Source organism: Vipera berus (assembly GCF_964194415.1).
Source record: "Vipera berus genome assembly, chromosome: 13".
NCBI classification, from domain to species: domain Eukaryota; kingdom Metazoa; phylum Chordata; class Lepidosauria; order Squamata; family Viperidae; genus Vipera; species Vipera berus.
The window spans coordinates 3,273,168-3,297,402 of NC_138216.1; the positions used below are offsets into that span (position 1 = coordinate 3,273,168).

Here is a 24,235-nt window from a genome sequence, read left to right on the forward strand (position 1 = left end):
TTTTGTCTAGGGGGGGGGAATGCAAAGCCGAAGCATCATCTTTATCGCAGAAATAAAATGTTCCACCGTAGTTGGGTTAAACAAACCCCTTCGAATATTGCTTCCCCCGTGAAATTGCAAGAGGAGTAAAAATGAGGAATTATTATACAGGCTGAATTGGGAGCTTTTTCTTCCATTTTCTTTATTTCGTTTATTTCCCCTTTATTTCATTGGCATGATCTGGCGTTTCCTTGCATTCCTTTCCATAAGCTAGCCAATGAATCGGGTTTTTGCTTTTTTAATTTTTTTATTATTACTTTTTTGGGGGGGGTGTCTGCTTTTAAATTATTTGTCCATTTTTAACGATGTATTCCTAAGAGGAACCAATGATGGAATTATCTTTAATCGTTGCCTTTGGGCATCTTTTTTGCCTCGTTTGGGAAGCCCTGGTTTCCCACTGCAAAAGCAACCTGCAGGCAGAAAGCGAAACCGCGCCTGCGCACACACACACACACAAGCGGAAAAAAGAGAGAGAGAAGAAAAAATCCAGCTCGGCGGCTCTCGAGAGCCAGTGCGCAGGCGCCTGGCTGTTCCTGCCGGCTCTCCCGTCTTTCCTCCCAGCGCGCCTGCGCGAGGCCGAAGAGGCCGCTGGGAAAGGAGGAGCGGGATGGCGCACGCGCCCAGAGGCTTGGGCCGCTAGCCCAGCGTAAACAAGGCGCCGCGGAGAAGGCGATGAGGAAACGGCCGGAGAAGATGAGCCGGGCCGGGCGCCTCCGAGGCTGAGCCTCGCCGTCCTTTTTTGCGCTCCCGACGGCCAAGGACGCGCGACCAGGCCGCCATGAACTTAGCCAGTCAGAGCGGCGAGGCCGGCTCCGGCCAACTGCTCTTCGCCAACTTCAACCAGGACAACACGTAAGGAAGGGAGGGGGGCGTGGCCAGAGGGAGCGCGCACGCGCGTGCTCCCCGCGGGCGGGGGGGGGCGAGAGGCAGGAGCCAAGATTCGAAAGCGGGGAGGGGGGGTGAGGAGGAGGAGGAGGGGGCGTGGCCAAGATGCCCTTTCCCCCACCTGGCTTCCTACCTTTCCCCCACCACCACTGGTTGTGGATGATGGGCCTTGGGAAGGGGGGAAAGGCTGCCCCACACGGGTTTCATCCCAGAAAGAAAAGGGGAGGGGATTGAGGGGGCACCCAGAGGCCATCTAGCCCAGCCCTTTGCCCTGGGCAAAGGGGTAGGCAACCTTGGCTCTTTTATGACTCGTGGACTTCAACTCCCAGAATTCCTGAGCCAGCCACGCTGAGGGGGGAAAGGGAGAGGTTTCCAAGCTGAGCCATGGCTGGCTCAGGAATTCTGGGAGTTGAAGTCCACGAGTCGTAAAAGAGCCAAGGTTGCCTACCCCTGGCCTAGGCCTTAGGCCGCTTTATGACTCGTGGACTTCAACTCCCAGAATTCCTGAGCCAGCTACGCTGAGGGGGGGGGGGAAAGGGAGAGGTTTCCAAGATGAGCCATGCCGGCTCAGGAATTCTGGGAGTTGAAGTCCACGAGTCATAAAAGAGCCGAGGTTGCCTACCCCTGGCCTAGGCCTTAGGCCGCTTTATGACTCACGGACTTCAACTCCCAGAATTCCTGAGCCAGCTATGCTGAGGGGGGAAAGGGAGAGGTTTCCAAGGTGAGCCATGCCGGCTCAGGAATTCTGGGAGTTGAAGTCCACGAGTCATAAAAGAGCCAAGGTTGCCTACCCCTGCCTTAGGGCAAAGGGGAAGCCCATTGAGCCATCCTGGAGCGGAGGCAGCCCAAACCTCTCCTGGGAGGGACGCCAGAGGGCCAAGAAACCCCCCCCCAAATCTCCATGGGGAGACAGTTGTCCAAGTAGGGGTTCATTGGGTTGGGTGGGTTTCATAAAGGGGGGGAGGGAAATAGAAGGTTAACCAAGATGGAGGACATTTGCCTATCTGGGGATTTCTTCCCCCTCCCCCCCCCCCCCGGGACCTATTTAAAAAGTAAGTCAGGGTGCGGGTTTGGTGCCTCGTGGGAATCCGTTGAGAAAAACTCTTTTTAAGACATTTCAGGCTTTGCAACCCTGCCCTGAAATGGAGGCTTTATTCCTTGGCTCTTGTTTCCTCCGCTGATGCGGTAATTTGGGGAGGTAGCCGTATTAACTGTTTTCTCCTTGTTTTATTGGTTTGTCGTTTGTTTGGTCGGATAAATGACATGTAAAACGTTAGCCTGGTTTGATTTTGTTGTGAAGTCTCTTAAGTGGTGTCTCCCTCGTCGCGACCCCATGGACCGTAGCATGCCAGCCCTTCCCCCTGTCCTGCACTGTCTCCCGGGGTTGCCCACATTCACGTTCATTGTGTGTTGATGACACCGGCCAGCAGTCTGATTCTCTCTGCCATCCCCTTCTCCTGTTGCCTTTCATCTTTCTCAACACTGGGCTCCTTTCCAAAGAGTCTCTCTCTTCTCATTTGGTGGCCAAAGGATTTCAGCATCAGCTTTAAGATCTGTCCTTCCAGAGGACAGTCGGGGTTGATGTAGAAGAATCTAAAAACCAAGGAAAGTTTAAGCAATTTGCGGTTAGATTTGTGGCTGAGTCAGCTCTGGCCAGGCCTTCTCGGTGGTAGCCCCTATTTTATGGACTTCTCTTTTCCTGGAAGTATGGATGGCCCCTGTTGGCTGGGAAAATTCTGGGATTTGAAGTCTACTCATCGTAAAAGCCGCTAAGGTTGAGAAACACTGTCCCAGAGTGCTCAGCAGTGGCTGAGGCATTCTGGGAGTATAAGTCCACCCATCTTTAAAAGTGGCCAAGGTTGTGAAATGAGGCTTTAGAGAAGCACATTCTGACAGCTCACTCGGTCAGATCTTTCTCTCTTTGCAGGGATGAAAAAGCGCTTGCAGTTTCTTAGGTCCATCTAAAAAGGCTCGGATAATAAACAAAAATGGGGGGGGGGGAAACAATTCCTGACTTATCTAAATGTCTGAAGATTCTCAATCCTCCAGGTCATTCACGGTTGCCCCAGAGGTGTTTTTCAAAAGGCAAATGAACTTTCTTTGTTTTCTCCTTGAATACGTTTTGCTTCTCATTCAAGAAGCTCCTCCAGTTGTGAACAGAAGTATCTTGGACAATTTTTCAAAGGAAAAACAAAGAAAATCCCGTTGCCTTTTGAAAAGCACCTTTGGGACAACTTACCCTAGCTAGTTAATAGGGCTGACTCTTTCCTCTTCAGATTCTGCCTTCTCGTAAAAGAGATTTTATCATTTTCATAAAAACCAGCCACTCTTTTAAGTTAGGAATATTGAAATGGAGGAGCAGGGAAGGGAAGCCAGTATTTCCCCCCCTGCTCTCACAGTCTGCTTTCACATGATTCTTTCATAACGTAACGGTTAAAGACAGGAACCGCGATGTCTTTGCTTGAATATAAGCAAATGTGCTATAAACACTCCTGGAAAGCCAGGTCAGATTATTATTATTTTTTCTGTGTGGTTCACTTGGGAGGAAAAACACTAAGCTGCTTTGGCTGTTCCCGTCTTCCCTTCCGTGGTGGCTTGTTCCATTCACTCCACCACCGGTGGTTACTTCTCTGTGTGTGTGTGTGTATGTGTGTGTACATTTGCGAGTTGGCAGGAGAGCCCAAAACCGGAGTGCTGCAGAGGCCTCGTCTCTTGAATGCAAAGTGGGTTGAGTTCTTTTGCAAAGAAGGGAAGGCCCAACTTGGGAGCTTTGAAACTAACTAGCTTTGCAAGAGAGGGGTCTGCACTGTAACGAATGGCTATTGAAGAAAAAATGATCCACCAGAAGTCAATAACAGGAAGTGATTAAACTTTGGGGTTGAGCTGCTTGTAGAATTGGGTTGGTCTTGTAGGCAGGATGAGCAAAGAAGAATGGGCCAGTTCACTTTCCTGGATCCCCAGCCACTAATTCCACACACCCAGCAACTCTTGCTTCCATTGCCCAACAGGTAAATCCTCAAATTTCCCCCCTCACTTCTCTGACTGCTTATATTATGAGATCCGTTTGATCGTCTTCTTAAAAATAAGAGTCCGACAAAAACTCTTGTTTTTTGACCTCCAATGGTACCCCAAAGGCAGCCTTGACTGTGGTGGACTTGCATTTCCCCCCCCCCACACACACACACACACTTAAAAGGCAGTAAAACAATATATCATTCTGTTGAATATTTCTCATTGCCGGATGACGGGATTATTTTTAATCCATTTTGCTCTCCATAACACCGAGTCTTTTTTTTTGCCTTCCCCTTTTCCCCCCTAAATCATTACTTATTTTATTTTAATCCCATTTATATCCCGCCCTTCTCCGAAGACTCAGGGCGGCTTACAATTTAAGCACAAACCAATTAGCAAGAAGAGAGCCTACGGTGAGTTCTGCTTGCTTTAGAGCCTGTTAAAATTGATAGTGACTTATAAATAACGGCTAGTATAAACTCTATAAATAATCTCGAAACCACTAGATTAAAAAATGCTGACTTTCCCTTTGGGGTGCATTAGAGAGAAGCGTTTTAGTTTTCTGTACTTTCGAAAAGAAAATGAATTGTCGTGCGATTCGTCTCCGTGCTGAGATACAAATGAGGCTTTTTTTAAAAATAATCAATAGCTATTTCTCTCTTGAGGATAACCAGCCTTTGCAATAAACCAACAGATCCGTATGCTGTATCTCTCCTTCCCCGGCCTTCCCAAATAGAAGAATTGTGCTGCAGAGTGTAGACAAAATATTATCTAGCTCGGCGCAAACAAATCAACCCAATGCAAACAACAATACAGTGTGGGCATCAGCTTAGGACCATAATGGGAGCCTGCCCATCACAGTGGCAAATGGTGATGGTCTTGTATTGACTTGGCCACCCTCCTATTTTTAATGACCTTTTTTTTTTTTGCAAGGTTCATTAAGTAAATCGCAGCCATTAAAGTGATCTAATTATTCACTACGATTGCAGATTTGCTTTCCCCCCCCACCCCAAAAAACCCCAACAACCCAATAAGAGTTCATTTTCAGTAAAGCGTTGTCACGGGACAACGAGACTGTAAGGACACCCCCTCCCCCCCTCAGCTAACCACCCAAGAAAGCAGAACTGTTGAAACAGACATTGTCTCCAAAGGAAACTTTTATTAGGGGTCAGTGACAGCAAGGAAGTCAAGGCAAGATCTGGGGAAAATCCTGCTCAAACGGTATAGTTAAGCCAGCAATATTCCTCCCCCCCCCCAAGAGTTATAATATCCATTTGAAATTCAGCCAATCTACAGGTGGCAACGATGTGCGGGTAACTGCCACAGTTGGCACGCATCTCAAGGTCTTCTCCAGCTTTCGTTTCTCTGCAACCGTCTCCCTTATCGGAGACGCATTCCTTTCTCAAGGGCAGAAGTGGTGTCTGTGTGTATACATATATATATATACATACATACATACATACATACATATATATACTGTATATGTATATATATGTATATGTATATATATATATATGTGTGTGTGTGTGTGTGTATATATATATATATATGTACACACACACACGCATATAAACATACATACACACACATATACATATATACACACACATACATTATACACACACACACATGAAAGGGAAATAAGGAAGTAATAAGGATTTGGGGAGCTGACAGGGATGCCGCAAAGGGTTATAAATTGCTCACATGACTGCAAAGCTGCGGGGTGGGGGGGAATAATCGGAATTTCAAATCCAGGTGGCAGATAGCCCCCAGGTAGGTCTGCTAGAGCTTCCAACGGCTGCTAAGCAACATAACTCGAGGACTGTAGATCCATTTTCAACTGTCCCTGCTTGCAACCAGCTCAGTTTATTATTATTATTAATTATTAATTTTATTTGTATACCGCCCTTCTCCCGAAGGACTCAATCTGTCGCTGGCTTTTGGTGGGGTGTGCAAGAGACAAAAGGCTGAGCGCTGGATTTTGCAAAGGTGGGGGGGCGTTTGAGGGTCTTGGGAGAAATGTTAGGAGTTTAGCATGCTTCGTATAAAATAAATGTATATTAAAAAAATCGGTATCCTTGTTTGATCTGTGGCTTATTTTTCAGCTCCTTGGCCGTCGGCAGCGTGCTGGGCTACAAATTCTTCTCTCTCTCTTCTGTGGATAAACTGGAGCAGATCTATGAGTGCAGTAAGTGTCCCTTGGTGTCCTTTCCCCTTCTGGGTCTCCGTTTCCCTAAATTATGGCTGCAGACTAAGGTGGGATTCCTCCGCCTTCTCAACGTTAGGATATATGGACTGCAGTTCCTCATTGTAAGTCACTTTTTTCAGTGCCGCCGTAACTTTCGAGTTCAGTTGCTAAATGAATTAAGTCGAGGACTACGTCTATGACGAGACCATTCCGGTTTCCAACATGGGGAGGTCTTCTGTGAAATCGTAGCAGCTTCACGTGGCCTTGGGTCACAGACTGCTCACAATTGAAGGCGAAGATACGCGTCCCAGGATAACGTTGCAGGATCCAATCTGGGTCAGTCACCGGAAAGAGAGGTTTTGTCTTCCGAGCTTTCGTGTTGAAAGGGAACTTCCCTCTCCAGAATCTGCGCATTGGGCTATCCTGTGTGCAGCATTTATATGCTGTTGTGTGTGGCTTTTTAGTTGTTGATTGGGGTGTTGATGGCTGGCTATTAAATCGTTGGCTGTTGATTTACATTCAGTTTTGCAGCTATTAAGATTGTTGGATGAGCAGGCTCAAAAACAGCCGGGGAAATGATTGAAGCCTGGGAAATAGATCCTTGTCAGTCAACAGGACTTCTGATTTACCCCCAGCTTACCAAGTACTTAGGAGGTGAGGGCTGGGCAGCACAAGGAAACAACAACCAAGGATTTAATTGCCAGCCATCAACACCCCAATCAACATCTAAAAAGCCACACACAACAGATACCATGTAAATACCACACATAGAACAGCCCAAAACACACACTCTGCTAGAGAGAGGTTCCCAGCATGAGACCAAAAGCTTGGAAGACTAACCCTCTGGTCCCGGTGACCGATCCGGATTGGATCCTGCATGTACTCCTCGCTCGGAGCGTCCACTTTGTCTCCAGCTTCCTGAATTTCTCTGACTAGCTCGGAAAGCAGAACGCCGTCTCTCGGTCGGATGGACTCACGAATCAGAACCACTCAAGATATTAACTTCCCTGGCCGTTTTCCTAGTTGGCCAACACCGGCTGCAACGCAATTTGATAATGTTAGATTTATATTAATAGCTCCATCCAGGAGGCCTCACTAGCGGCCTGAAGTGTGTTTAGCAGCAACGATTTTTAGTTGCTTTTTATTTACAGCTCTCAAAGCTTCAGTGAGTGGAGGACTTTTACCCCTCTTGTTCTTTCGCCTTCACCCACTTAACAGCTTCGCGCTGAAATATGTGCAGGCTATTTATAGGCAACCTATTGATCCACCAGGGAGAGACTGTCTCTGGCTGGCAGTAGTTTAATTGACTGCCTCCAATGTTCCGGTTCACTTGGAAATGGTCTGTCTCTTAGACCCATGTACCTCCGCCCTTGTTTTTTAAAAAAATCTGTGCACTGCTAAAACTTTCGTGTCCGTTTGTAACTTTTAGTTGGGCGAAACAGAGGATTGTAGGGCAGCAGTCATTGAATCAACAAACCTCAAATGGGCTAACTTAAAAGAAGGTGTCCCAAATCCGGGACCCATGACATTTTAACAGCATTATCGCTGCTTCAGTGCTGACGCGGTCCTGTGATCGTTATTTCCAACATTCCCGGTCAGCTTCCTACCAGGAAATTCAATGGGGAAGCCAGCAGGAAATCAAAAGTTACTCTCAGTGCTTTTCTGCCTGCCCATGCTCGCTCTACTTCTCCGTCTAGTGAGGAAGTGTCTCTGAATACTTTGCAGGAATTGGGTATGGCTGGTCTAGTGAAAAGAAGCACTAGGGGTGACATGATAGCAGTCTTCCAGTATTTGAGGGGCTGCCCCAAAGAAGAGGGGTGGTCACGTTATTCACCAAAGCAACAGAGGGCGGGACGAGAAACAACGGTTGGAAACTGATCAAAGAGAAAAATAACCTGGAATTAAGGAGAAACTTCCTGACAGTGAGGACAATCAACCAGTGGAACAGCTTTGCCTCCAAAAATCGTGGACGCTCCATCACTGGAGATTTTTTAAGAAGAGGCTAGACAGTCACTTGTCTGAGATGGTATAGGTTCTCCTGCTTGAGCAGGGGGCTGGACTAGAAGACCTCCAAGGTCCCTTCCAGCTCCATTCTATAATAAACCCCACAGACCACAGGTGGTCTAGTAAAGTAATAGGAACTGTAGATGCCCAATGTTCTATCCAGACAACCTTCTAGAGACATCCTAGACAATTTCTGGGTGGGTGGGTGGGTGAGTCTCATGCCCAGAGCATCTGCAGTTAACCCAGTTGGTGGTTTCGTGTCACCCTGTTCCCTTTCCACCGTCACCCTGCAGCTGACACAGAAGACGTCTGCATTGTGGAACGGCTCTTTTCCAGCAGCCTGGTAGCCATCGTGAGCCTCCGAGCGCCTCGCAAGCTGAAAGTCTGCCACTTCAAGAAAGGGACAGAGATCTGCAACTACAGCTATTCCAACACCATCTTGGCCGTCAAGCTGAACAGGCAGGTTAGTGGGGGCCCACTCAGCTGAGCTTCTCCTGGTGGTACTATCTGTATAAATCTTAAGTGCTATTGTTATCTGCTTCTCTCTCTCTCCTTTTCCTTCTTTTTTTTATTTCTTTCCCCCAGAGATTGATCGTGTGCCTAGAAGAGTCTCTGTACATACATAATATACGGGATATGAAGGTGCTGCACACCATCAGGGAGACGCCCCCCAATCCTGCAGGTAAAGATGCTCCTTACTCTCCTTTGATCCTCCTCTGACGCTGATACCTTTCCGCTCCCCCATTTTAGCTGGTTACTTCCAAAACCATAAGGTGGGCGCGTTCATCTGAGGGATGTTGGTGTCAGGCACGAAAGACTTGGGCCAGATGTGAAAACCGCATTTAAACTGATTTATTTCTACCAGTATCCATGCACAGGAATCTACACAGCTAGGTAAAGGTTAATGACATTCAAGAAAGTTGGGTCTTAACTCTTTTGCACCTCCGTGGAGACTCTTGGCTGATTCCTCTTTTGACTCCACCCCCAGATTCCGCAATGCTGGTCTCCTACACAGTTAGTTGAGCTTATCTGATGTTTTTGACATCACCCAGATTGGGAAGTTGTGATGCACGCACACAGCCAGGCTCCTGGGGCCCGAAGGAAGGACGGATCAGATTGAGACACTTTCCTTCTGCATTTGCTTGGCACAACATTCACATTGGCACCTTGTCTTTTTTTTTGTCAAAAACCAAGAGCCAGTTAGAACTAATTCTTGCTTAATGACCGTTCAAAGTTACAACTGGTTCCAAAGAAGGTACTAATGACCCATCTTGAAGTTACCACTCACACACACACACACACACACGACACACAGTCACGTAATCACATTTTTGGCAAAGCGAGTGCAGAAAAGGGGAGTGGGTGGGAAGAACATAAAAGGAAAAAAATGTAATCAATAAGAAATTCAAAGAAATAGCTTCCCTCTTCACCTCCATAAATATAAACCTTTTTTAACAACTTATCACTTTCTTTTAAAACACAACAAACCATCTTTTAACCATCCCACACGGTCTCTCCGTAGACATAACCTTAAAAAAAAATCACATGATTTCGTCCTGGCTAGCAAAAATCCATTAAGGGTTGATAATATTATTGTTGTAATTAATCTTGATTCTTTCATGGCAGTTTTGGAAAGGAGAGACTCCTATTGTGTCGTTCCCTCTCTGTTTTTCTTAGGCTTATGTTCCCTGTCCATAAACAATGATAACTGTTACCTGGCTTATCCAGGGAGCGCGACCATCGGTGAAGTCCAAGTGTTCGACACCATCAACCTGGTAAGATCCTGCAGGCTTCCACCATGCTCTGACTCTGGAAATTGGAGGCTTTTTGGGCGGATGGGAGGGCAGGAGCCACCGTTCTGCTCTAAGTGTCATGATTCCGACAGATGAAACTCTTTAAAAGAACCTCGAGGCATTGCTTACCTTCAAAGATCTTTTATTCGAGTAGCATAATATCGGCAATTACATAATCGAAGCCAAAAACTGAATTTTCCCCCCTCCCCGGGCATGTAGTATCAAAGCCAAATTCCCTTCTCCAATTAACTGTCATAAATCACATTCCCCAATTAGCTTGAAGCGCGGACCTCCTCTCCAGCTCTCCAGCCCGCCAATTCTTTATAAGCTCTGGGCTCAGTAACCTTGATTCTCACGCTAGGTTTAGTGTTGTTATGTCTAGCTGGCCTGTCATTCACATCCCCTCCCTCCCCAGCATCATTTAACTCTTAAAAATGAAAGGGAAAAAGATGGCTACATTTCCATCTGTCGTCAGTGCAAAAACCTCGGATGTTAGCAGCGTTGACACTTAAGGTCTGGTCTTCCGTTCTCGTGCTTCCTCACAGAGAGCTACCAACATGATCCCCGCCCACGATAGTCCGCTGGCTGCCCTGGCTTTCGACGCAAGCGGTACGAAGCTGGCCACCGCCTCAGAAAAGGTGAGTTCCTAATCCCTGCATGGAAGAAGGGGGGGAAAAAAGGGGGGGAAGCTTGAGTTGATCAGACAGGCAGAAAAAGGAAGCTTTCGTCACTTGGAGAAGGTGGCTTTGAAAGTTGGGCCTCTTTCTTTCAACAGGGTACGGTGATCCGGGTATTTTCCATTCCAGAAGGGCAGAAGCTCTTTGAATTCCGAAGGGGGATGAAGAGGTGATGTGTGGTTGCCGTCTGAAGATGGTCCTGGGGGGAGATTGAAGGCTGTGTGAACTGTTCTGTCTCTCCACAAGTGGCCCTTCCTTCCTTCCTCCCTTCTTTTATTTTATATATTTATTTTATTTTATTATATTTGTATATCGCCCTTCTCCCGAAGGACTCAGGGCGGTGAACAGGGCACATATAAAAATACAGAGTACAAAAATTAAAAAAAAAAGAATTAAATAGGAGCCCGAGCTAAAACAATAGAATAATATAAAAATCCACAATAAAAAACCCCAACACATCCCCCATCAGGCCAGGCCGGCTTGTTCAAATAGATAGGTCTTCAGACCGCGTCGGAAGGAGCGAAGGTCAGGTGCCGTCCGGAGCTCAACCGGCAGCTGATTCCATAAAGCCGGGGCGTCCTTCCTTCCCCCTTCCTTCCTTCCCCTTTACCTTTCCCTTCCTTCCCCCTTTCCCTTCCTTCCCTTTCCCCTTCCCCTTTCCCTTCCTCCCTCTGAGTCTTGAGGTGGTTTGTCCAGCAAGAACAGACTTTTAATTGGGTTTCCGATTTGGGGAGACCGTCTCTCTCCCCTCCAGAGCCTTTGCCAGCATCTTCTGGCCTCGATAGGGCAGGCAAGGCAAGGGACTCCAGCATAAGAGGCAGTGGGGGGGCAGGGAGGGGCTACAGGCAACAGGCCGCCCGTGGTTGACCCACCGTCTCTTGGCTTCTTTCCTCCAGGTGCGTCAGCATCTCTTCATTGGCCTTTAGCATGGATAGCATGTTTCTGTCGGCTTCCAGTAACACAGAGACGGTGCACATCTTCAAGTTGGAGACTGTGAAAGAGAAGTAAGTTTGGGGAAGGCAGGGCGGCCTCCGAATTGGCTTGAACCCGGAGAGACAACTGGCTTCATTAGCCGGAGCGACTGCAGGGTCCCCTTCCAAGAGAAAGGAAAGTTGGGGCGGGGAAGCAGAGGGGCGTCGATTGTGTCCTGTGCTTCTGCCTGCTTGCAATTTTTTTTTTTTGGTGGGGGGATTAGTCCCGTAAAGCTCCTCTTTGCAAAGAAGAGCAGTCCCCAACTGCTTGGCTGGACGCTCGTGTCTTCAGGGGACAATGTTGACAGCCATCTTTCTTCCCTCCCTTCCAGACCTCAGGAAGAACCCACCACCTGGACGGGCTACTTTGTGGAGACCATTCGGACGTTCCCAAACTACCTGCCTGCCCAGGTGACTGAAATGTTCAACCAAGGCCGAGCCTTCGCAACGGTCCGGCTCCCCTTCTGTGGGCACAGAAACATCTGCGCCTTGGCCACGTGAGTAGTGGGACGGGAAGGGTGGTCTTGGCTACAAGAGCTTCCTTCGGTGGAGAGGGAGGCTGATGGAGGGCCCCCCCCAGGGATTCCGGTTTTACAGTTGGGCAGTGTTGATCATAGTTACATGGATATCCTTCAGGCGACTCTTTCTTTCTTTCTTTCTTTCTTTCTTTCTTTCTTTCTTTCTTTCTTTCTTTCTTTCTCTTTCTTTCTTTCTCTTCCTTCCTTCCTTCCTTCCTTCCTTCCTTCCATCTTTCTCTCTCCTTTCTTCCTTGCTTGCTTGCTTCCTTTCTCTCCTTCCTTGCTTCCTGTCTCTTCCTCCTTCCTTCCTTCCTTCCATCCTTTCTTTCTCCTTTCCTCCTTCCTTTCTTCCTTGCTTCCTTTCTCTCCTTCCTTCCTTCTCTCTGAGCTTGGTGGTTTTCTTGCAGACGTTTTATTACCCACCTAGGCAACATCATCAGTGCTGGCTGATGAATCTTTAATTCCTTCTAGAATTCAGAAAATCCCTCGATTGCTGGTGGCGGCTGCCGATGGATATCTCTACATGTACAATTTGGATCCCCAGGAAGGGGGGGAATGCACACTGATGAAACAGCACAAGTGAGTCCCCTCCCTCACTATCTCTTCCCCCCTTGCCCCAAAATCCTCTTTGAGGGTTGGTCCTAAAGATACAACATGGACTTCCAAGTAGGGGGTGGGCACAGAGCTTCTAACACATCTGTGGAAGTGATCTTTGGCTGGCTGAGGAATTCTGGGAGTTGAAGTCCACAAGTCTTAAAGTTGCCAAGATTGAGGACCCCAAAGTTACACAATAACCCTTTAATGACCAATACAACTTACAGCCCATAATCCTGGGCTCAATTGCACTCGTAAAACGATTACATTTGGGTGCCAAAAATGATTACAATTAGACTCTGTCGGAGGAGCCTATCTGACCTGAAATATAGCTGGTTCCTGCAAGTGTGTCTTGAGTTTTCCTGCCCAACGTTGAGTTGTGCTGTTCATGCAACCAGGGCATGCTTAGTGATGTCTCCTTGTCGGTTTCCCTAGGTTGGATGGCAGCATGGAGCCAGCCAATGAAATCCTAGAATCTGCCTCCCATGACAGGCCCCTAGTAGCACAGACTTACAGTGCCGCTGTGACTAGGGGTGCTGCTTATATGCCTTCTTCACCCACAAGACACGGTAAGAACCACGCAGAAAGTTTCCACGGTGGGCTGAGACGTTTGCAGGGATTCCCTGTCTTGTCAGGAAGAATGGAGGCTAAAACATATAAGGAACGGTTGCTGGAATTGGGGGTATGTCTAGTTTAACGTAGAGAAGGACCAGGGGTGACATGATAGCAGTGCTCCAGTATCTCTGGGTTGATGGCCATGGTTGGTGACTTAAGAGCCACCAGGTGGCGCCGTGGTTCCAGTGCAATTCTGCGGGCTCACTCTGCTCACTGCCAGGAGTTCGATCCTGACCGACTCAAGGTTGACTCGGCCTTCCATCTTTCCGAGGTCGGTAAAATGAGGACTCGGATTGTTGGGGGCAATATAGGCTGACTGTAAACCGCTTAGAGAGGGCTGTAAAGCCTTCTGAAGCGACATATACACCTATATATTAGCTATTGCTAATATATAGCAATATATATATATATAGCTATTGCTATTAAGACTTTTTTTAATTTCACTTCTCATCCAATATGTTTTCTCCGGTTCTGGACCGAAGAAGCTTCTTAGATGAGAAGGAAAGCATTTTCAAGTGGAAGGGGTGGGGGGAAACAACCCCTAAGAAAAAACAAAAGCGCCTTTGGAACAACCCTGACCTTGGATGATGGAGAATCTCCCTAGAGCCCCAAGAAGGTGCCTTCTGAACGGTGTCTCCTGTTCATCTTCCTTCAGTCTACAACGAAGACCTGGGGGCCGTGGGGGGCGTTTGCCTGGAGGACGACATCAGCTCCCTGCGGCTAGATGAGGATGGCGAACATCCTCCCATGATCCTTCGGACTGACTGAACTTCGACCTGTGATTTCCACTCCCAAAGCTGAGAACGTCAGCCTGACGCTTCTTGGAGGACTTCTGTCGACATTGCTGCGGACTTTGGCCTGAACCAAGAGTGTGATCCTCAAAGGAGACAAGACTTTCCTCCAAAAGAGTTTCAAAGCAAAACATGCATACACACACAGACACACACACACACCCGCACACCTTAGCTTTGTAGCGCCGATTTCCATCCCATCCAAGGTGGAAACACACACCTGGGTGGCCGCCTGCTTTTTTTAGCCGTCAGGAGATAACCCGTATATTTTTGTTGTTGCCAAAAAAAGAAAAGAAAAGAAAATCGCCCCCCCCCCCCGCTATTTATTCAGCACCTTTGAGCTTTGCATGCCTCCTTTGTGCCAAGTGAACATAGGCGAGCCAATACATTTTATAACGGTAATTTTTAAATTATTATTATTTCTAAAGAAAGCAAGTTTGTGAACTTCGCACTGGCCGAGGGGAAGGAAGAGCAGCATTGTCGAGCTGAAGACGCTTTAGCTTCTTTCTGCCTGGACAAGAAAAATGATAATTCTTTTTTTTAAAAAAAAAAATCAAAAGTGGTTTTGTTTTGTGCACGGCTTAACAGGCCTGCCTGGTAAATTTGACTCATTACTTTTACTAAAGATCAAGCGGTTCCCTTCTGAATCTTTCCCACCTCTCCTCCGTGATCCATTTCCTCCAGCTCTTCTCCGATTTGTATCCTTTTGCTTTGCCCCCGGCTCCTCGGACCATTTTGATAATTAAAACTCCTCCTGATTCTGCCTCGTTTGTGGGATTGTGGTAATTTTTCTCTTCCAACGTGGCCGGGGACCTTGTTTTTCCAAGCATCTTCCAGCGTAAAGCTAAGGCTTTGCTCGGCCAAGGAGGGAGAGAGAGAGAGAGAGAGAAGGGAAAAGAAAGCTTTCTCTGTCTTTTGGGGCCATTTTTAAAAGCTGTGTGAAGCCAGGAATCTTGGCTTAGTAGATCACAGTCAGTTGCACATTGATGGCACCCCAACAAGACAGTGGAGAGGTCTGAACTTTGAGAGCAAGGGATGAATTGGAAAATCTGGGATTGCACACGTGGTCACTTTGCACACTTTGTCTTGGAGTCTCTGTGAACTCCAGAATTGCTGGGATCTGGATCTGTCTAGATTCCTTTCTCCATTTTTGAATGTAGATCTCTGCCAGGTCCTGCTCCCTGTTGCTGAGATCCCAGTGTAAGCCAGCTTCGGCATAATTGGGCTACACGCTTGGGCTTGACCTACAAATCCGCTTTTATTTGTTTGCTTGAAGGAAACGGGCTGTAACCAGCATCCATGGTTTGTTACGTCCGACCCCTCCTGAGCTTTATACAATCATAACCTAGCTAGCATGTTGAGTTTAACAAGGCTTCAGTTTTTTAAACCAGAAAATATGTTCCTCCTTCGGTTATTTTTATCCAAGCTGTATAAATCTACTTGTCTCCGTTGAAATCCTTCCCTGTCTTGTCGCTTTCTTAAAACTCTTGAGAACCTTGTCAACTGTCTAGATCTGTGCTGGTTTTTGTTTTCTGCTGATGGACAAACCTTACTTATTTATTTTGTCTCTCCAGTCTTCAGAGCAGAACCAGCTCCTGTGGATTTCAGCCTTAACCTCTTTCTTCCACCTTTTTTCCCTTATTGGGGGGGGGGTGTCCATCCCTTTATTTGGCATATTGTCGTGCCGTGCGTTTCCCCCTCCATCACAACTGCCACCAAATAGTTGCTCTGGGAGATTAAAAGGGTGAAGCTTGAACTCTGGGGTGCCTTCTGAAGGATGTCTTCAAAGAAAGCTCATTTCTAGCGTGTTAATTAAGGCCCGCGTGTCCTCCTTACGTGGCGGCTCAAGGTTTAAACAATCATGTTCCTGTGTCATTTTTTTTTTGTCTCCTTCGTTGCAGCTCTTCCTCCTCCTCCTCCTCTGGAAGTGTGACATGGCCTAACCTGGAAACAAAAATGAATGAAAATGTTTGCTGGGGGAAAAAAATACAGGAAAAAGATGGGGGAAAATGTGTCTTTGCAAGAAGGAAAAACAATTCTTTCTGTAAGACGTTGTTTCTCCGTCTGCTTTTGTCTCGATTCAGGGTTTGTTTCTTTTTTACTTCTTTTGTTGAGTTGATGGAGATGAGATCCTTAAAAGCGCCATTTCCCAGTTGCCACAATGGGGCTGAAATTCAGATTTCTTTGCTGGCTGAGGAATTCTGGGAGTTGAAGTCCAGAAGTCTTGAAAGTTGCCAAGGTTGAGGACCCTGTAGTAGAAGACACGAGGTTTGAGCTGTCCAAGGTCCTGAAAGTCCCCACCGTTGCTGACCTGTCAGTTAAGCGCAAAACCTTTTCTCCACCTGAGGTTCTTCTGGAACCTGGAATTCCAGTTCCAATAATGGCCGATGTTTCTGCAAGTTATATGTGCGAGAGAGGCTCTGCAGTCTAGTTGAAGACCTGTTGAAATTGAGGAAGATTGCCTTCCCAGTCGTCCAGTTGATCCCCACTTTAGGTCAGGCCGGGCACTTCTCAAGTTAGGAATACCTGAGAAAGCTGGGGGGTTTTGAAGAAAAGAAAAGAAAGGGGGGGGGGGAAATCATGAAATAAACAGGCTTGGTTTCCTCCAGTTAACATACAGAACAATTTAACCAATTTTGTTTTGTCCTGATATTTAGGAAAGAGTAGATCTTTACTCATCTACTTGCAGGACCTATACAGCTGCCTATTTATGGGCAGGAGGCCTTTATTTTTGTGTAATAAATTTATATGCCACCCATCTCACAATCCAGCGACTCTGAGCAGCTTACAATAGTTGTGATCACAGACGCACACCCATTCCTACTTTAGGTTGTGGGTGCAAATGAAAGGGTGGGGTGCAATCAAGGAAACCCCACTAAGCTGTGATTTAACTGCAATAAGTCTCTCTCTCTCTCTCTCTCTCTCTCTCTCTCTCTCTCTCTCTCTCTCTCTCTCTCTCTCTCTCTCTCTCTGTGTGTGTGTGTGTGTGTGTGTGTGTGTGTGTGTTTGTGCTGTCACAGAGCAATAAACCTAAATCAAATGTCTAGCCAGGCTTGAACCCAAGCAGATATATCCATGGCAGCAAGCGTGCCAGCCTCTTGACAAGATGTTGATAAGACAAGAGAAATGTCCGCCAGAATAAAAACGCTACATTGACCACAGATAACGGCAGCTGAGAAACAAAACGTCAGACTTGTACACTGTGGCATCCACCAGGCACAACACAACTCGTAGCAGAATGCAACCTGCCTTGGCAGATGGTACCTAGCCATCCCCTGATCGTGCCTCCCCTCATCCAATCACATCCCATCGTGCCCACCTTACGTTCCCAACATTTTAAAAGCCATTTTACTACCCAGAGAAGCTGGTCCCGTTTGCCAAGACTCATCAAGTTGGCTTAATCACCTGCAGATATTACTTAGAGCAGGTGTGTCCGACCTTTTGGCTTACCTGGGCCGCACAGAGCGATGGGGAATTGTCTTGGGCTGCCTCTCCAGGAAGTCCTCGATTTATCAACCATTCATTTAGACTCAGCCATCTCGTCTGTTCTTTCTCATGACCCCAGAAAGATAAATTGCATCTCTCTGCTTATCAAGCCGAGGCCCCACCGATACACAAAGCAACAAACCAGGATAGATGGTGCCTTGTTGCAATCCATGCCTTCCCTAGCAACCCTTTCTCCTAGCAACCCCACGGGTGTCGGTCCATAGGCTTGGTTGTCAATGGCGCTCCAGATGCAGAGCCGAAATACACTCCCTTCTGTAGTGTTTGCACCCGTTGTAAATTTCTAGCCTGGCTAGGGCGAAGGGTTGTCGCCCGCCAAGGAAGAAGCATCTGAGTTACACAATGTTGGCCCTCGCATCCGTCCGACGGTGACATGAGCACGCACGGTGTCGGCATCATTGCCATGACAACTGCAGATGGTCTCTCATCTGCTTTTTATCACTGGAGCAAAGCTTTGTCCTGAGCAGAGGAAGAGACAGAACCGGCCTAATAGAGCTTAACTTAATCACGGTGAGGATAAAATTAGGTTTCTGTCCTTTATGAGCCAGATGGCAACTAACGGTTAGGGCTAAAAGAAGGGCTTTTAAAAAAAAACGCATTCAGATTTGCCAGGCGTCCCTGAATACTCAGACTTGTTGGCATGAAATGGGTTGTTTTTGCTCTGCCATTTCCTTGCCTCGTCGGCCATTTTCCTGGCAATTTCTGCTTGTAGGTAGCAGGGACTGGCTGAGTTTTCACATGATTCTTAGGACTGCAAAGAGGCATATTTGTGACCCGTGGAGTCCTCGGTGTTCCCCGCGTTTGGTAACTTTCTTGCAGATATTTCATTATCCAACTAGACAATGTCATCGGTGCTAGAAAGGAGCATGTGGGGAGGAGGAGGAGGAGGAGGACTGCACGGTCCTTGGTGCTCTCTGAGCTTGGTGGTTTGCTTGCAGACATTTCATGATCTGAGTACGTAACATCATCAGTGCTAGAAGGGAGTGGGGTTTGCGAGGAGGAGGAGGGCTGTGGGGTCCTTAATGCTCTCTGAGCTTGGTGGTTTTCTTGCAGATGTTTCATGACCCAACTAGGGAACATTTCATGACCCAACTAGAGAACATTATCAGTTCTAGAAGGGTGTGGGGTTTGTGGAGAGGAGGAGGAGGAGAAGGAGACGACAACTGTGGGGTCCTTGGTGTTCTCCGAGCTTGGTGATTTTCCTGCAGACGTTTCATATATCTGACTAGGTAACTTCATCAGTGCTACAAGTGAGTAGGCTTTGCTGTCTTTGCCCTGTCAACCCTTCGAAGTTACACGGGGGGAAAAAATGACCTACAACCAGTACTGGCACTTAAAACCATCGCAGCTTCCCCAAAATATGGGTGCTTGGCGACCAGATCCATAGTCTTACGACCCAACTGTGGTTGGTGGTGAAGTCGAGGAGGGACTTGTAGCTGCTTCACCCAAAGGCTTCTTCTGTCTTCACCGCGGCTGTTTGCAAAAGCCTCCATTTTGTGTCGGTGGCTGCCAAGCCTCCCTCCCCCCCCCCCCGTTGCAGCAGGAAGGCGGCTTATCAATCCCGTAATTAATTTCCTGCCTCGCCTTTTGCCAGCTCTTCAGAGAGCAGCAGATGTGTCTTCCGTTTGTTGCACCACAGCAGTGCCTGCTGCCCGACTGAACGTCTGCCACAAGGATGGTGTGAGTGTGTGTGTGTGTGTGTGTGTGAGAGAGAGAGAGAGAGAGAGAGAGAGAAAGAGAGAGAGAGAGAGAGAAACTGTCACCAGGCCGACTGATATCCCGCTTGCAGATTTGAACGATGCTAAAAGCCCCTAATTGGTGACATTTTTCACCCTGGCAGGAAGCAGGTCCAAAATAAGATATTTATGGCTCATTTGGAAGGAAGGAAGATACTACTGAATGTTCTGCTCAGGGAAAGTGTTTGGAAGACAACAATGTTGTCAACCGTTGTCAACAATTGTTCTTTCTTTTATAATAATAATAATAATAATAAATAATTAATAATAATAATAATAATAATAATAATAATAATAATAATAATAATAATAATAATAATAATAATAATAATAATAATAATAATAATAATAATAATAATTTGCAAGGGACCTTGTAGGTCATCTAGTCCAACCCCCTGCTCAGGCAGGAAACCCTATACCATTTCAGACAAATGGCTGTCCAGTCTCTTCTTAAAAACTTCCAGTGTTGGAGCATTCACCGCTTCTGGAGGCAGGTTGTTCCACTGGTTTAATTGTTCTAACTGTCAGGGAGTTTCTCCTTAGTCCCAGGTTGCTTCTCTCCTTGATGAGTTTCCATCTGTTGTTTCTTGTCCTGCCTTCTTGTCTTGTCTTTCTTTCTCCTCCTCCTCCTCCTCCTCCCTTGAAACCTCCCTCCCTTCTATCACTGATGATGTTACATAGTTGGGTAATGAAATGTTTGCCAAAAACCCTCCGAAGCTCTGAGAGCACCAAGGACTCCACTGTTATTGCTGTCCACCTCCTCCTCCTCCTCCTCCTCCTCCTCCAGTTCCTTCTTTCTTTCTTTCTTTCTTTCTTTCTTTCTTTCTTTCTTTCTTTCTTTCTTTCTTTCTTTCTTTCTTTCTTTCTTTCTTTCTTTCTTTCTTTCTTTCTTTCCTTCCTTCCTTCCTTCCTTCCTTCCTTCCTTCTTCTCCTTTCTTTCTCTCCTCCTCCTCCTCCTCCTCCTCCTCCTCCTCCTCCTCTTCTTTCCTTCTCCTATTCCTTCTTTCCTCCACCCCTAAAGGACCCCAAACGGCCTTGGGCCGTTCCCTCTTTTCGACCCCTCTCTTTTCTTTCAGAACCGGGGCAGCCCCTCAGACGGGCCATCGGGGAAAGAAAAAGCATCGCGCTGCTCTCTGGTTCACCGCCAGCCCCCACCCCCCACCTCTCCCCCCCCCCACCACCAAATCCACCCATCAATCCACTTGGAAACAACCCCGTTGCATTGCGCGATTCGGCCTGGCGGGGAAATTCGCCGTGGTTTCCATCTCCGTTCGCAGCTTTGGGGCTCAGAGGATTTCCTTGGGCAAGACAGAGGCTGTCTGGGGCGGGGGGTGGGTGGGTGGGGGAGCAATCTCTGCCGTTCCTTTTTTTTTTTTTGTCGGGGGGGGGAACAGAGAGAGAGAAGCGATTCTGCCAGGCTCAGCGAAGGCGCAAACCCGAGAAAGAGAAAGCGGCTCGCAAGCGGACAAGAGAAAGGCGGGGAGGGGGGGGAGCAGAGGGCTGTCCGTGGCCCCCACCCGCGCATCACACCCACACACACCCCCGGTCGCCCCCTCTGGAGAAGGAGCGCGCCCGGAGTAGCCCATGGAAAGTCGCCCGGGGCAGGCGAGGGCTAGCCGGCTGGCGGAAGAGCCGGGGCGCCGCTGAGAAGGAGCGGAGGGCGCTGCGGCAGCAGGCAGAAGCAACGCCGGGGCCCGGTGCCAGCAGTCCGGGCAAGGGGTGAGAGCCCGAGCCGGCCGTGGGGACGAGGAAGCGGGGAGAAGGAGGAGGAGGAGAGAGGGGGCGCGGGTGGCTCTCGCGGGGCGCAGAGGGGCGCCGGGCGCGCAAGCCTGTTGGCGCCGCATCCTATGGGAAAGGGTCTGGCCTTTGTGTCCGACGGAAGGGGAAGGGGGGGGGAGAAGGGGAGTGTGTGTGTGGGGGGGTGGCGGGACAGTGGGAGGGGTCGTGAGACCCTCAAACTAGATTGTGGTGGCGAGCCAAGTCTCCCACCCCCTTAAATAAACAGCCTGGGTGGATGGCCTTTCGTCCTTTTCTGAGAAACCCATCCGACCCCCCCCCCTCCCCTGGGCGGAGGTCCTCCAGACCCTCCCCCTCCTCCCCCCCCCCCCCCCAGCTTCAGCCTGCCTGACTTCTCCAAGCTGGCGCCCCCTCAGAACATGTCTGGTTCCTTCTGGCTGGTGATTTAGGGAATTGGGAGTCCAAGCGGGCACAGGACAATCAGGTGGGAAAGGCACCTTGTCAGTGGATTCCTCCTTCCCCAGAATGCCTTCATGGATCTAGAGAGAGAGAGAGATCCCATTGGGTTGCGGGGGAAGAGACCTCCTAAGTCCAGCTTTTAGGATCCCCATCCCAATCCGGACCTTTGTGTTCCACCGAGGAGACCTTTGGCAAAGGATCCAGTTTGCTAGATGGAGCCCAAGGGATCTGTACGGGGTGGCCACGGCAGCTGGCACGCAAACTGTCCACCAGATAAGTGAAATGGGGGCGAAGAACCATCTTCCCACATTTCTCTGGAGGTGTCTTTAGACAAGGATTGCAGGAGGACAGCCAACCAAGACACTTTCCCACGTTCTACCCATAACACCAATGAGCAGGAGGAGTCCTAGAATTGAGACCAGGGTTTCTCAACCTCAGGAACTTTAGGATGGGGGGGGGAATCCTTGGTGCTTTCTGAGCTTGTTTGTTTTCTTGAAGATGTTTCCTGACGTGACCCAACGAGGTACTTCATCGGTGCTGGAAGGGAGTTGGGTTTGCAATGTGGGAGGAGGAGGAGGAGGAGGAGGAGGACTGTGGGGTCCTTGGTGCTCTCTGAGCTGGGTGGTTTTCTTGCAGATGTTTCATTACCCAACTACGTAACATCATCAGGGATGGAAGGGAGTGTGCTTTGAAGGGAGGAGGAGGAGGAGGAGGAGGAGGAGGAGGAGGAGGAGGACTGTGGGATCCTTGGTGCTCTCTTGTGTGTGTGTTTTTCCCCTCATCAGCTAAAAAGAGTTAGCATGGGGTTAATTAAGCACAACTTCACCCCAGTAATATTGCCAGCTGCGGGTCTTCCTCATAGCAGCTCAAACTTGAAAAGGAAATTATCTCCTTCCAGAAAAGAGAGCATCAAAGGACGCTAGTAAGATGGACTTTGAATTTTCAGCCAGATACCTTGCCATATTTTTTTTTCCCCAGGAGAAGGGGAGGGGAGAAGCCTGTTTGTTTTTCTACTCTGCAGATAAAAAGAGGATTGTGAAGTCGGCTAGTACGAATGTAGTGCTCCCTATGGTCAGCACCGAGAAATTAAAAATCTTACTCAGAGGTTATTCCAGCCGTCGCGCTTATCAATGGTGCAAATTTGCATGTAGGAAAAACTGGAGGGCCAGGTGTTAGGGCCGGAAAATACATTATTCCACAGTCAATTTCTGAGTCCTGGACATCTGGTTGACTAGAAGCTTGTTGAGACATTTTGATGGTCAACAAAAGAGGTAAAATCCTACTAGGATGTGTTACTTCTGAAGACCTGTTTCCAGAGGAAGGATAAGTTTGACCAGGAATAGCATGGTAGCCTTTTTAAAAAAACCTTTAGAAGTGTAGACTTTCTCTTCCCAGAATTCCTCATTCAACCTGATCATGACTAAGAACTCTGAGAGTCAAAGACTTGGCTATTTGAACTTGCCGGCTTGGACTGAGGGACTGGGATTTTAAATTTTAAATTTTACATTTTAGAACGTGTTTATTGTTTAGGGCTACTTGGTTTAATTTATTTTAATTTTTGTATATTATGTGTTGTATATAATTGTTTTAATTGCCCTGTACACCGCCCCGAGTCCTTCGGGAGAGGGGCGGTATATAAATCCAAATAATAAATAATAAATAATAATAATAATAAAGTCTAGAACACGATGAGGTTGGAGCAGACCAGCTTAAACAATGCCATTATCCCTTCAAACAAAATTCCAATTATTGCTTGAGTGGAAGAATGGATCTGATACCAGATGGGTTTTTTTTAAAAAAAACTCTCTGGGTCCTACAAATTTCTCTTTCAATAGGTGGAAGATGCTGACTCTACCCAGGAATAGTTGCCTTCAAAAAGCATTCCAGAATAAGTTTGTAATTCTGATGACACGCCAAGGCACGCGTGGTCATGGTGATCTTTTCTTCCAACATCTAGGTCAACAGCCATGGGTTCCGTAGGAGGAGACCAGCAGTTCAAGGAGGGAAGTCCAGTGGTGACACCTGAAGGGAACATCGTGATGAGCTTTAGTTTTGACAGCTACCAGCTGGAAGAAGAAGAGCTTCAGGAGAAGACAGGTCATACCAAAGGGGTCCTCACCTTCATGGAACCAGGTCAGAGTTGAAGAGATGGCTTGGGAACCTCTCCAGATGTGGTTCCCATGGAGAGTAGTGCTTTTCGGGATAGCCACTAAACTTCCTTCTGTGTTTTTATACATTGTGATTCTCTTCTCCTGCACAACCGTGTCTGTCCTTCTCCATCTTAAGGACGTATGGATGGAGTGCTGTTTGAGTTTCCAGGATGTTTCTTATTCAACCTGGCTTCCATTTTCATAAAGTTCTGTTAATGATCATTGAGCTTCTCGCATTCAATTGACAGTTTGGGTCTTCTCTAGTTTGTTCTGGGGAAATTCTTTTGATCTTCTTTTCCTGCCTGCCTTTTGGCTAGAGCTGCGGTTATGGTTGGGATTAAGAATCCCAAGGGTTTGAAAAGTATAGGATTGGATAGACTGGTTTTTTAGAATGTTTGTGGTCCTATTTTTCAGTTCTTTGGATTTGAGGCGTGAATCCTGAGCTCACACTGATAATCTTTACAGGTCTGTAAAGCAAAGGAAAGTTGAAGGAAGAACATAAGGGCAGTCATAGTGTCAGACCTGCCAGCGCTTAAACCTCTAAGTAGAAACGTTCCTTGGC

General features: G+C 47.7%; 2 protein-coding genes across 5 annotated transcripts in view; both read left to right on the forward strand.

Annotated features, from left to right (window-relative positions):
• On the forward strand, positions 1-16,135 carry WIPI2 (WD repeat domain, phosphoinositide interacting 2). Of its 2 annotated transcripts, none has more exons than XM_081338435.1 (12): positions 1-891; positions 6,042-6,124; positions 8,422-8,591; positions 8,714-8,810; positions 9,806-9,903; positions 10,467-10,559; positions 10,697-10,767; positions 11,495-11,602; positions 11,902-12,066; positions 12,559-12,666; positions 13,117-13,250; positions 15,989-16,135. In XM_081338435.1, the coding sequence occupies exons 1-12, from the start codon at positions 818-820 to the stop codon at positions 16,018-16,020; spliced, it is 1,233 nt and encodes a 410-aa protein (XP_081194561.1). In that variant the 5' UTR covers positions 1-817; the 3' UTR covers positions 16,021-16,135. The 2 variants fall into 2 exon arrangements, with proteins under 2 accessions (XP_081194561.1, XP_081194560.1); XM_081338434.1 differs by having other exon boundaries at positions 2-891; positions 13,952-16,135.
• Positions 16,026-24,235, forward strand: part of SLC29A4 (solute carrier family 29 member 4) — a gene marked incomplete at its 5' end in the record, with an annotated part of 23,037 nt that continues 14,827 nt past the window's right edge. Inside the window, 2 exons of one of the 3 annotated variants that reach the window (XM_081338432.1) lie at positions 16,026-16,131; positions 23,481-23,656. In XM_081338432.1, coding sequence (XP_081194558.1) covers positions 16,097-16,131; positions 23,481-23,656 — 211 coding nt within the window. Of the gene's footprint in view, positions 16,173-20,713; positions 21,047-23,480; positions 23,657-24,235 lie in introns of those variants that run through there. The other 2 variants (XM_081338431.1, XM_081338433.1) reach the window with 2 other exon arrangements.

Excerpts from the sequence above, each read along its gene's own strand:
- WIPI2 (XM_081338434.1), top strand. The coding sequence starts at position 818 with ATGAACTTAGCCAGTCAGAGCGGCGAGGCCGGCTCCGGCCAACTGCTC. Across the intron at positions 6,125-8,421 it reads GGAGCAGATCTATGAGTGCA|CTGACACAGAAGACGTCTGC; the intron begins GTAAGTGTCCCT and ends GTCACCCTGCAG. Across the intron at positions 11,603-11,901 it reads TTGGAGACTGTGAAAGAGAA|ACCTCAGGAAGAACCCACCA; the intron begins GTAAGTTTGGGG and ends CCTCCCTTCCAG.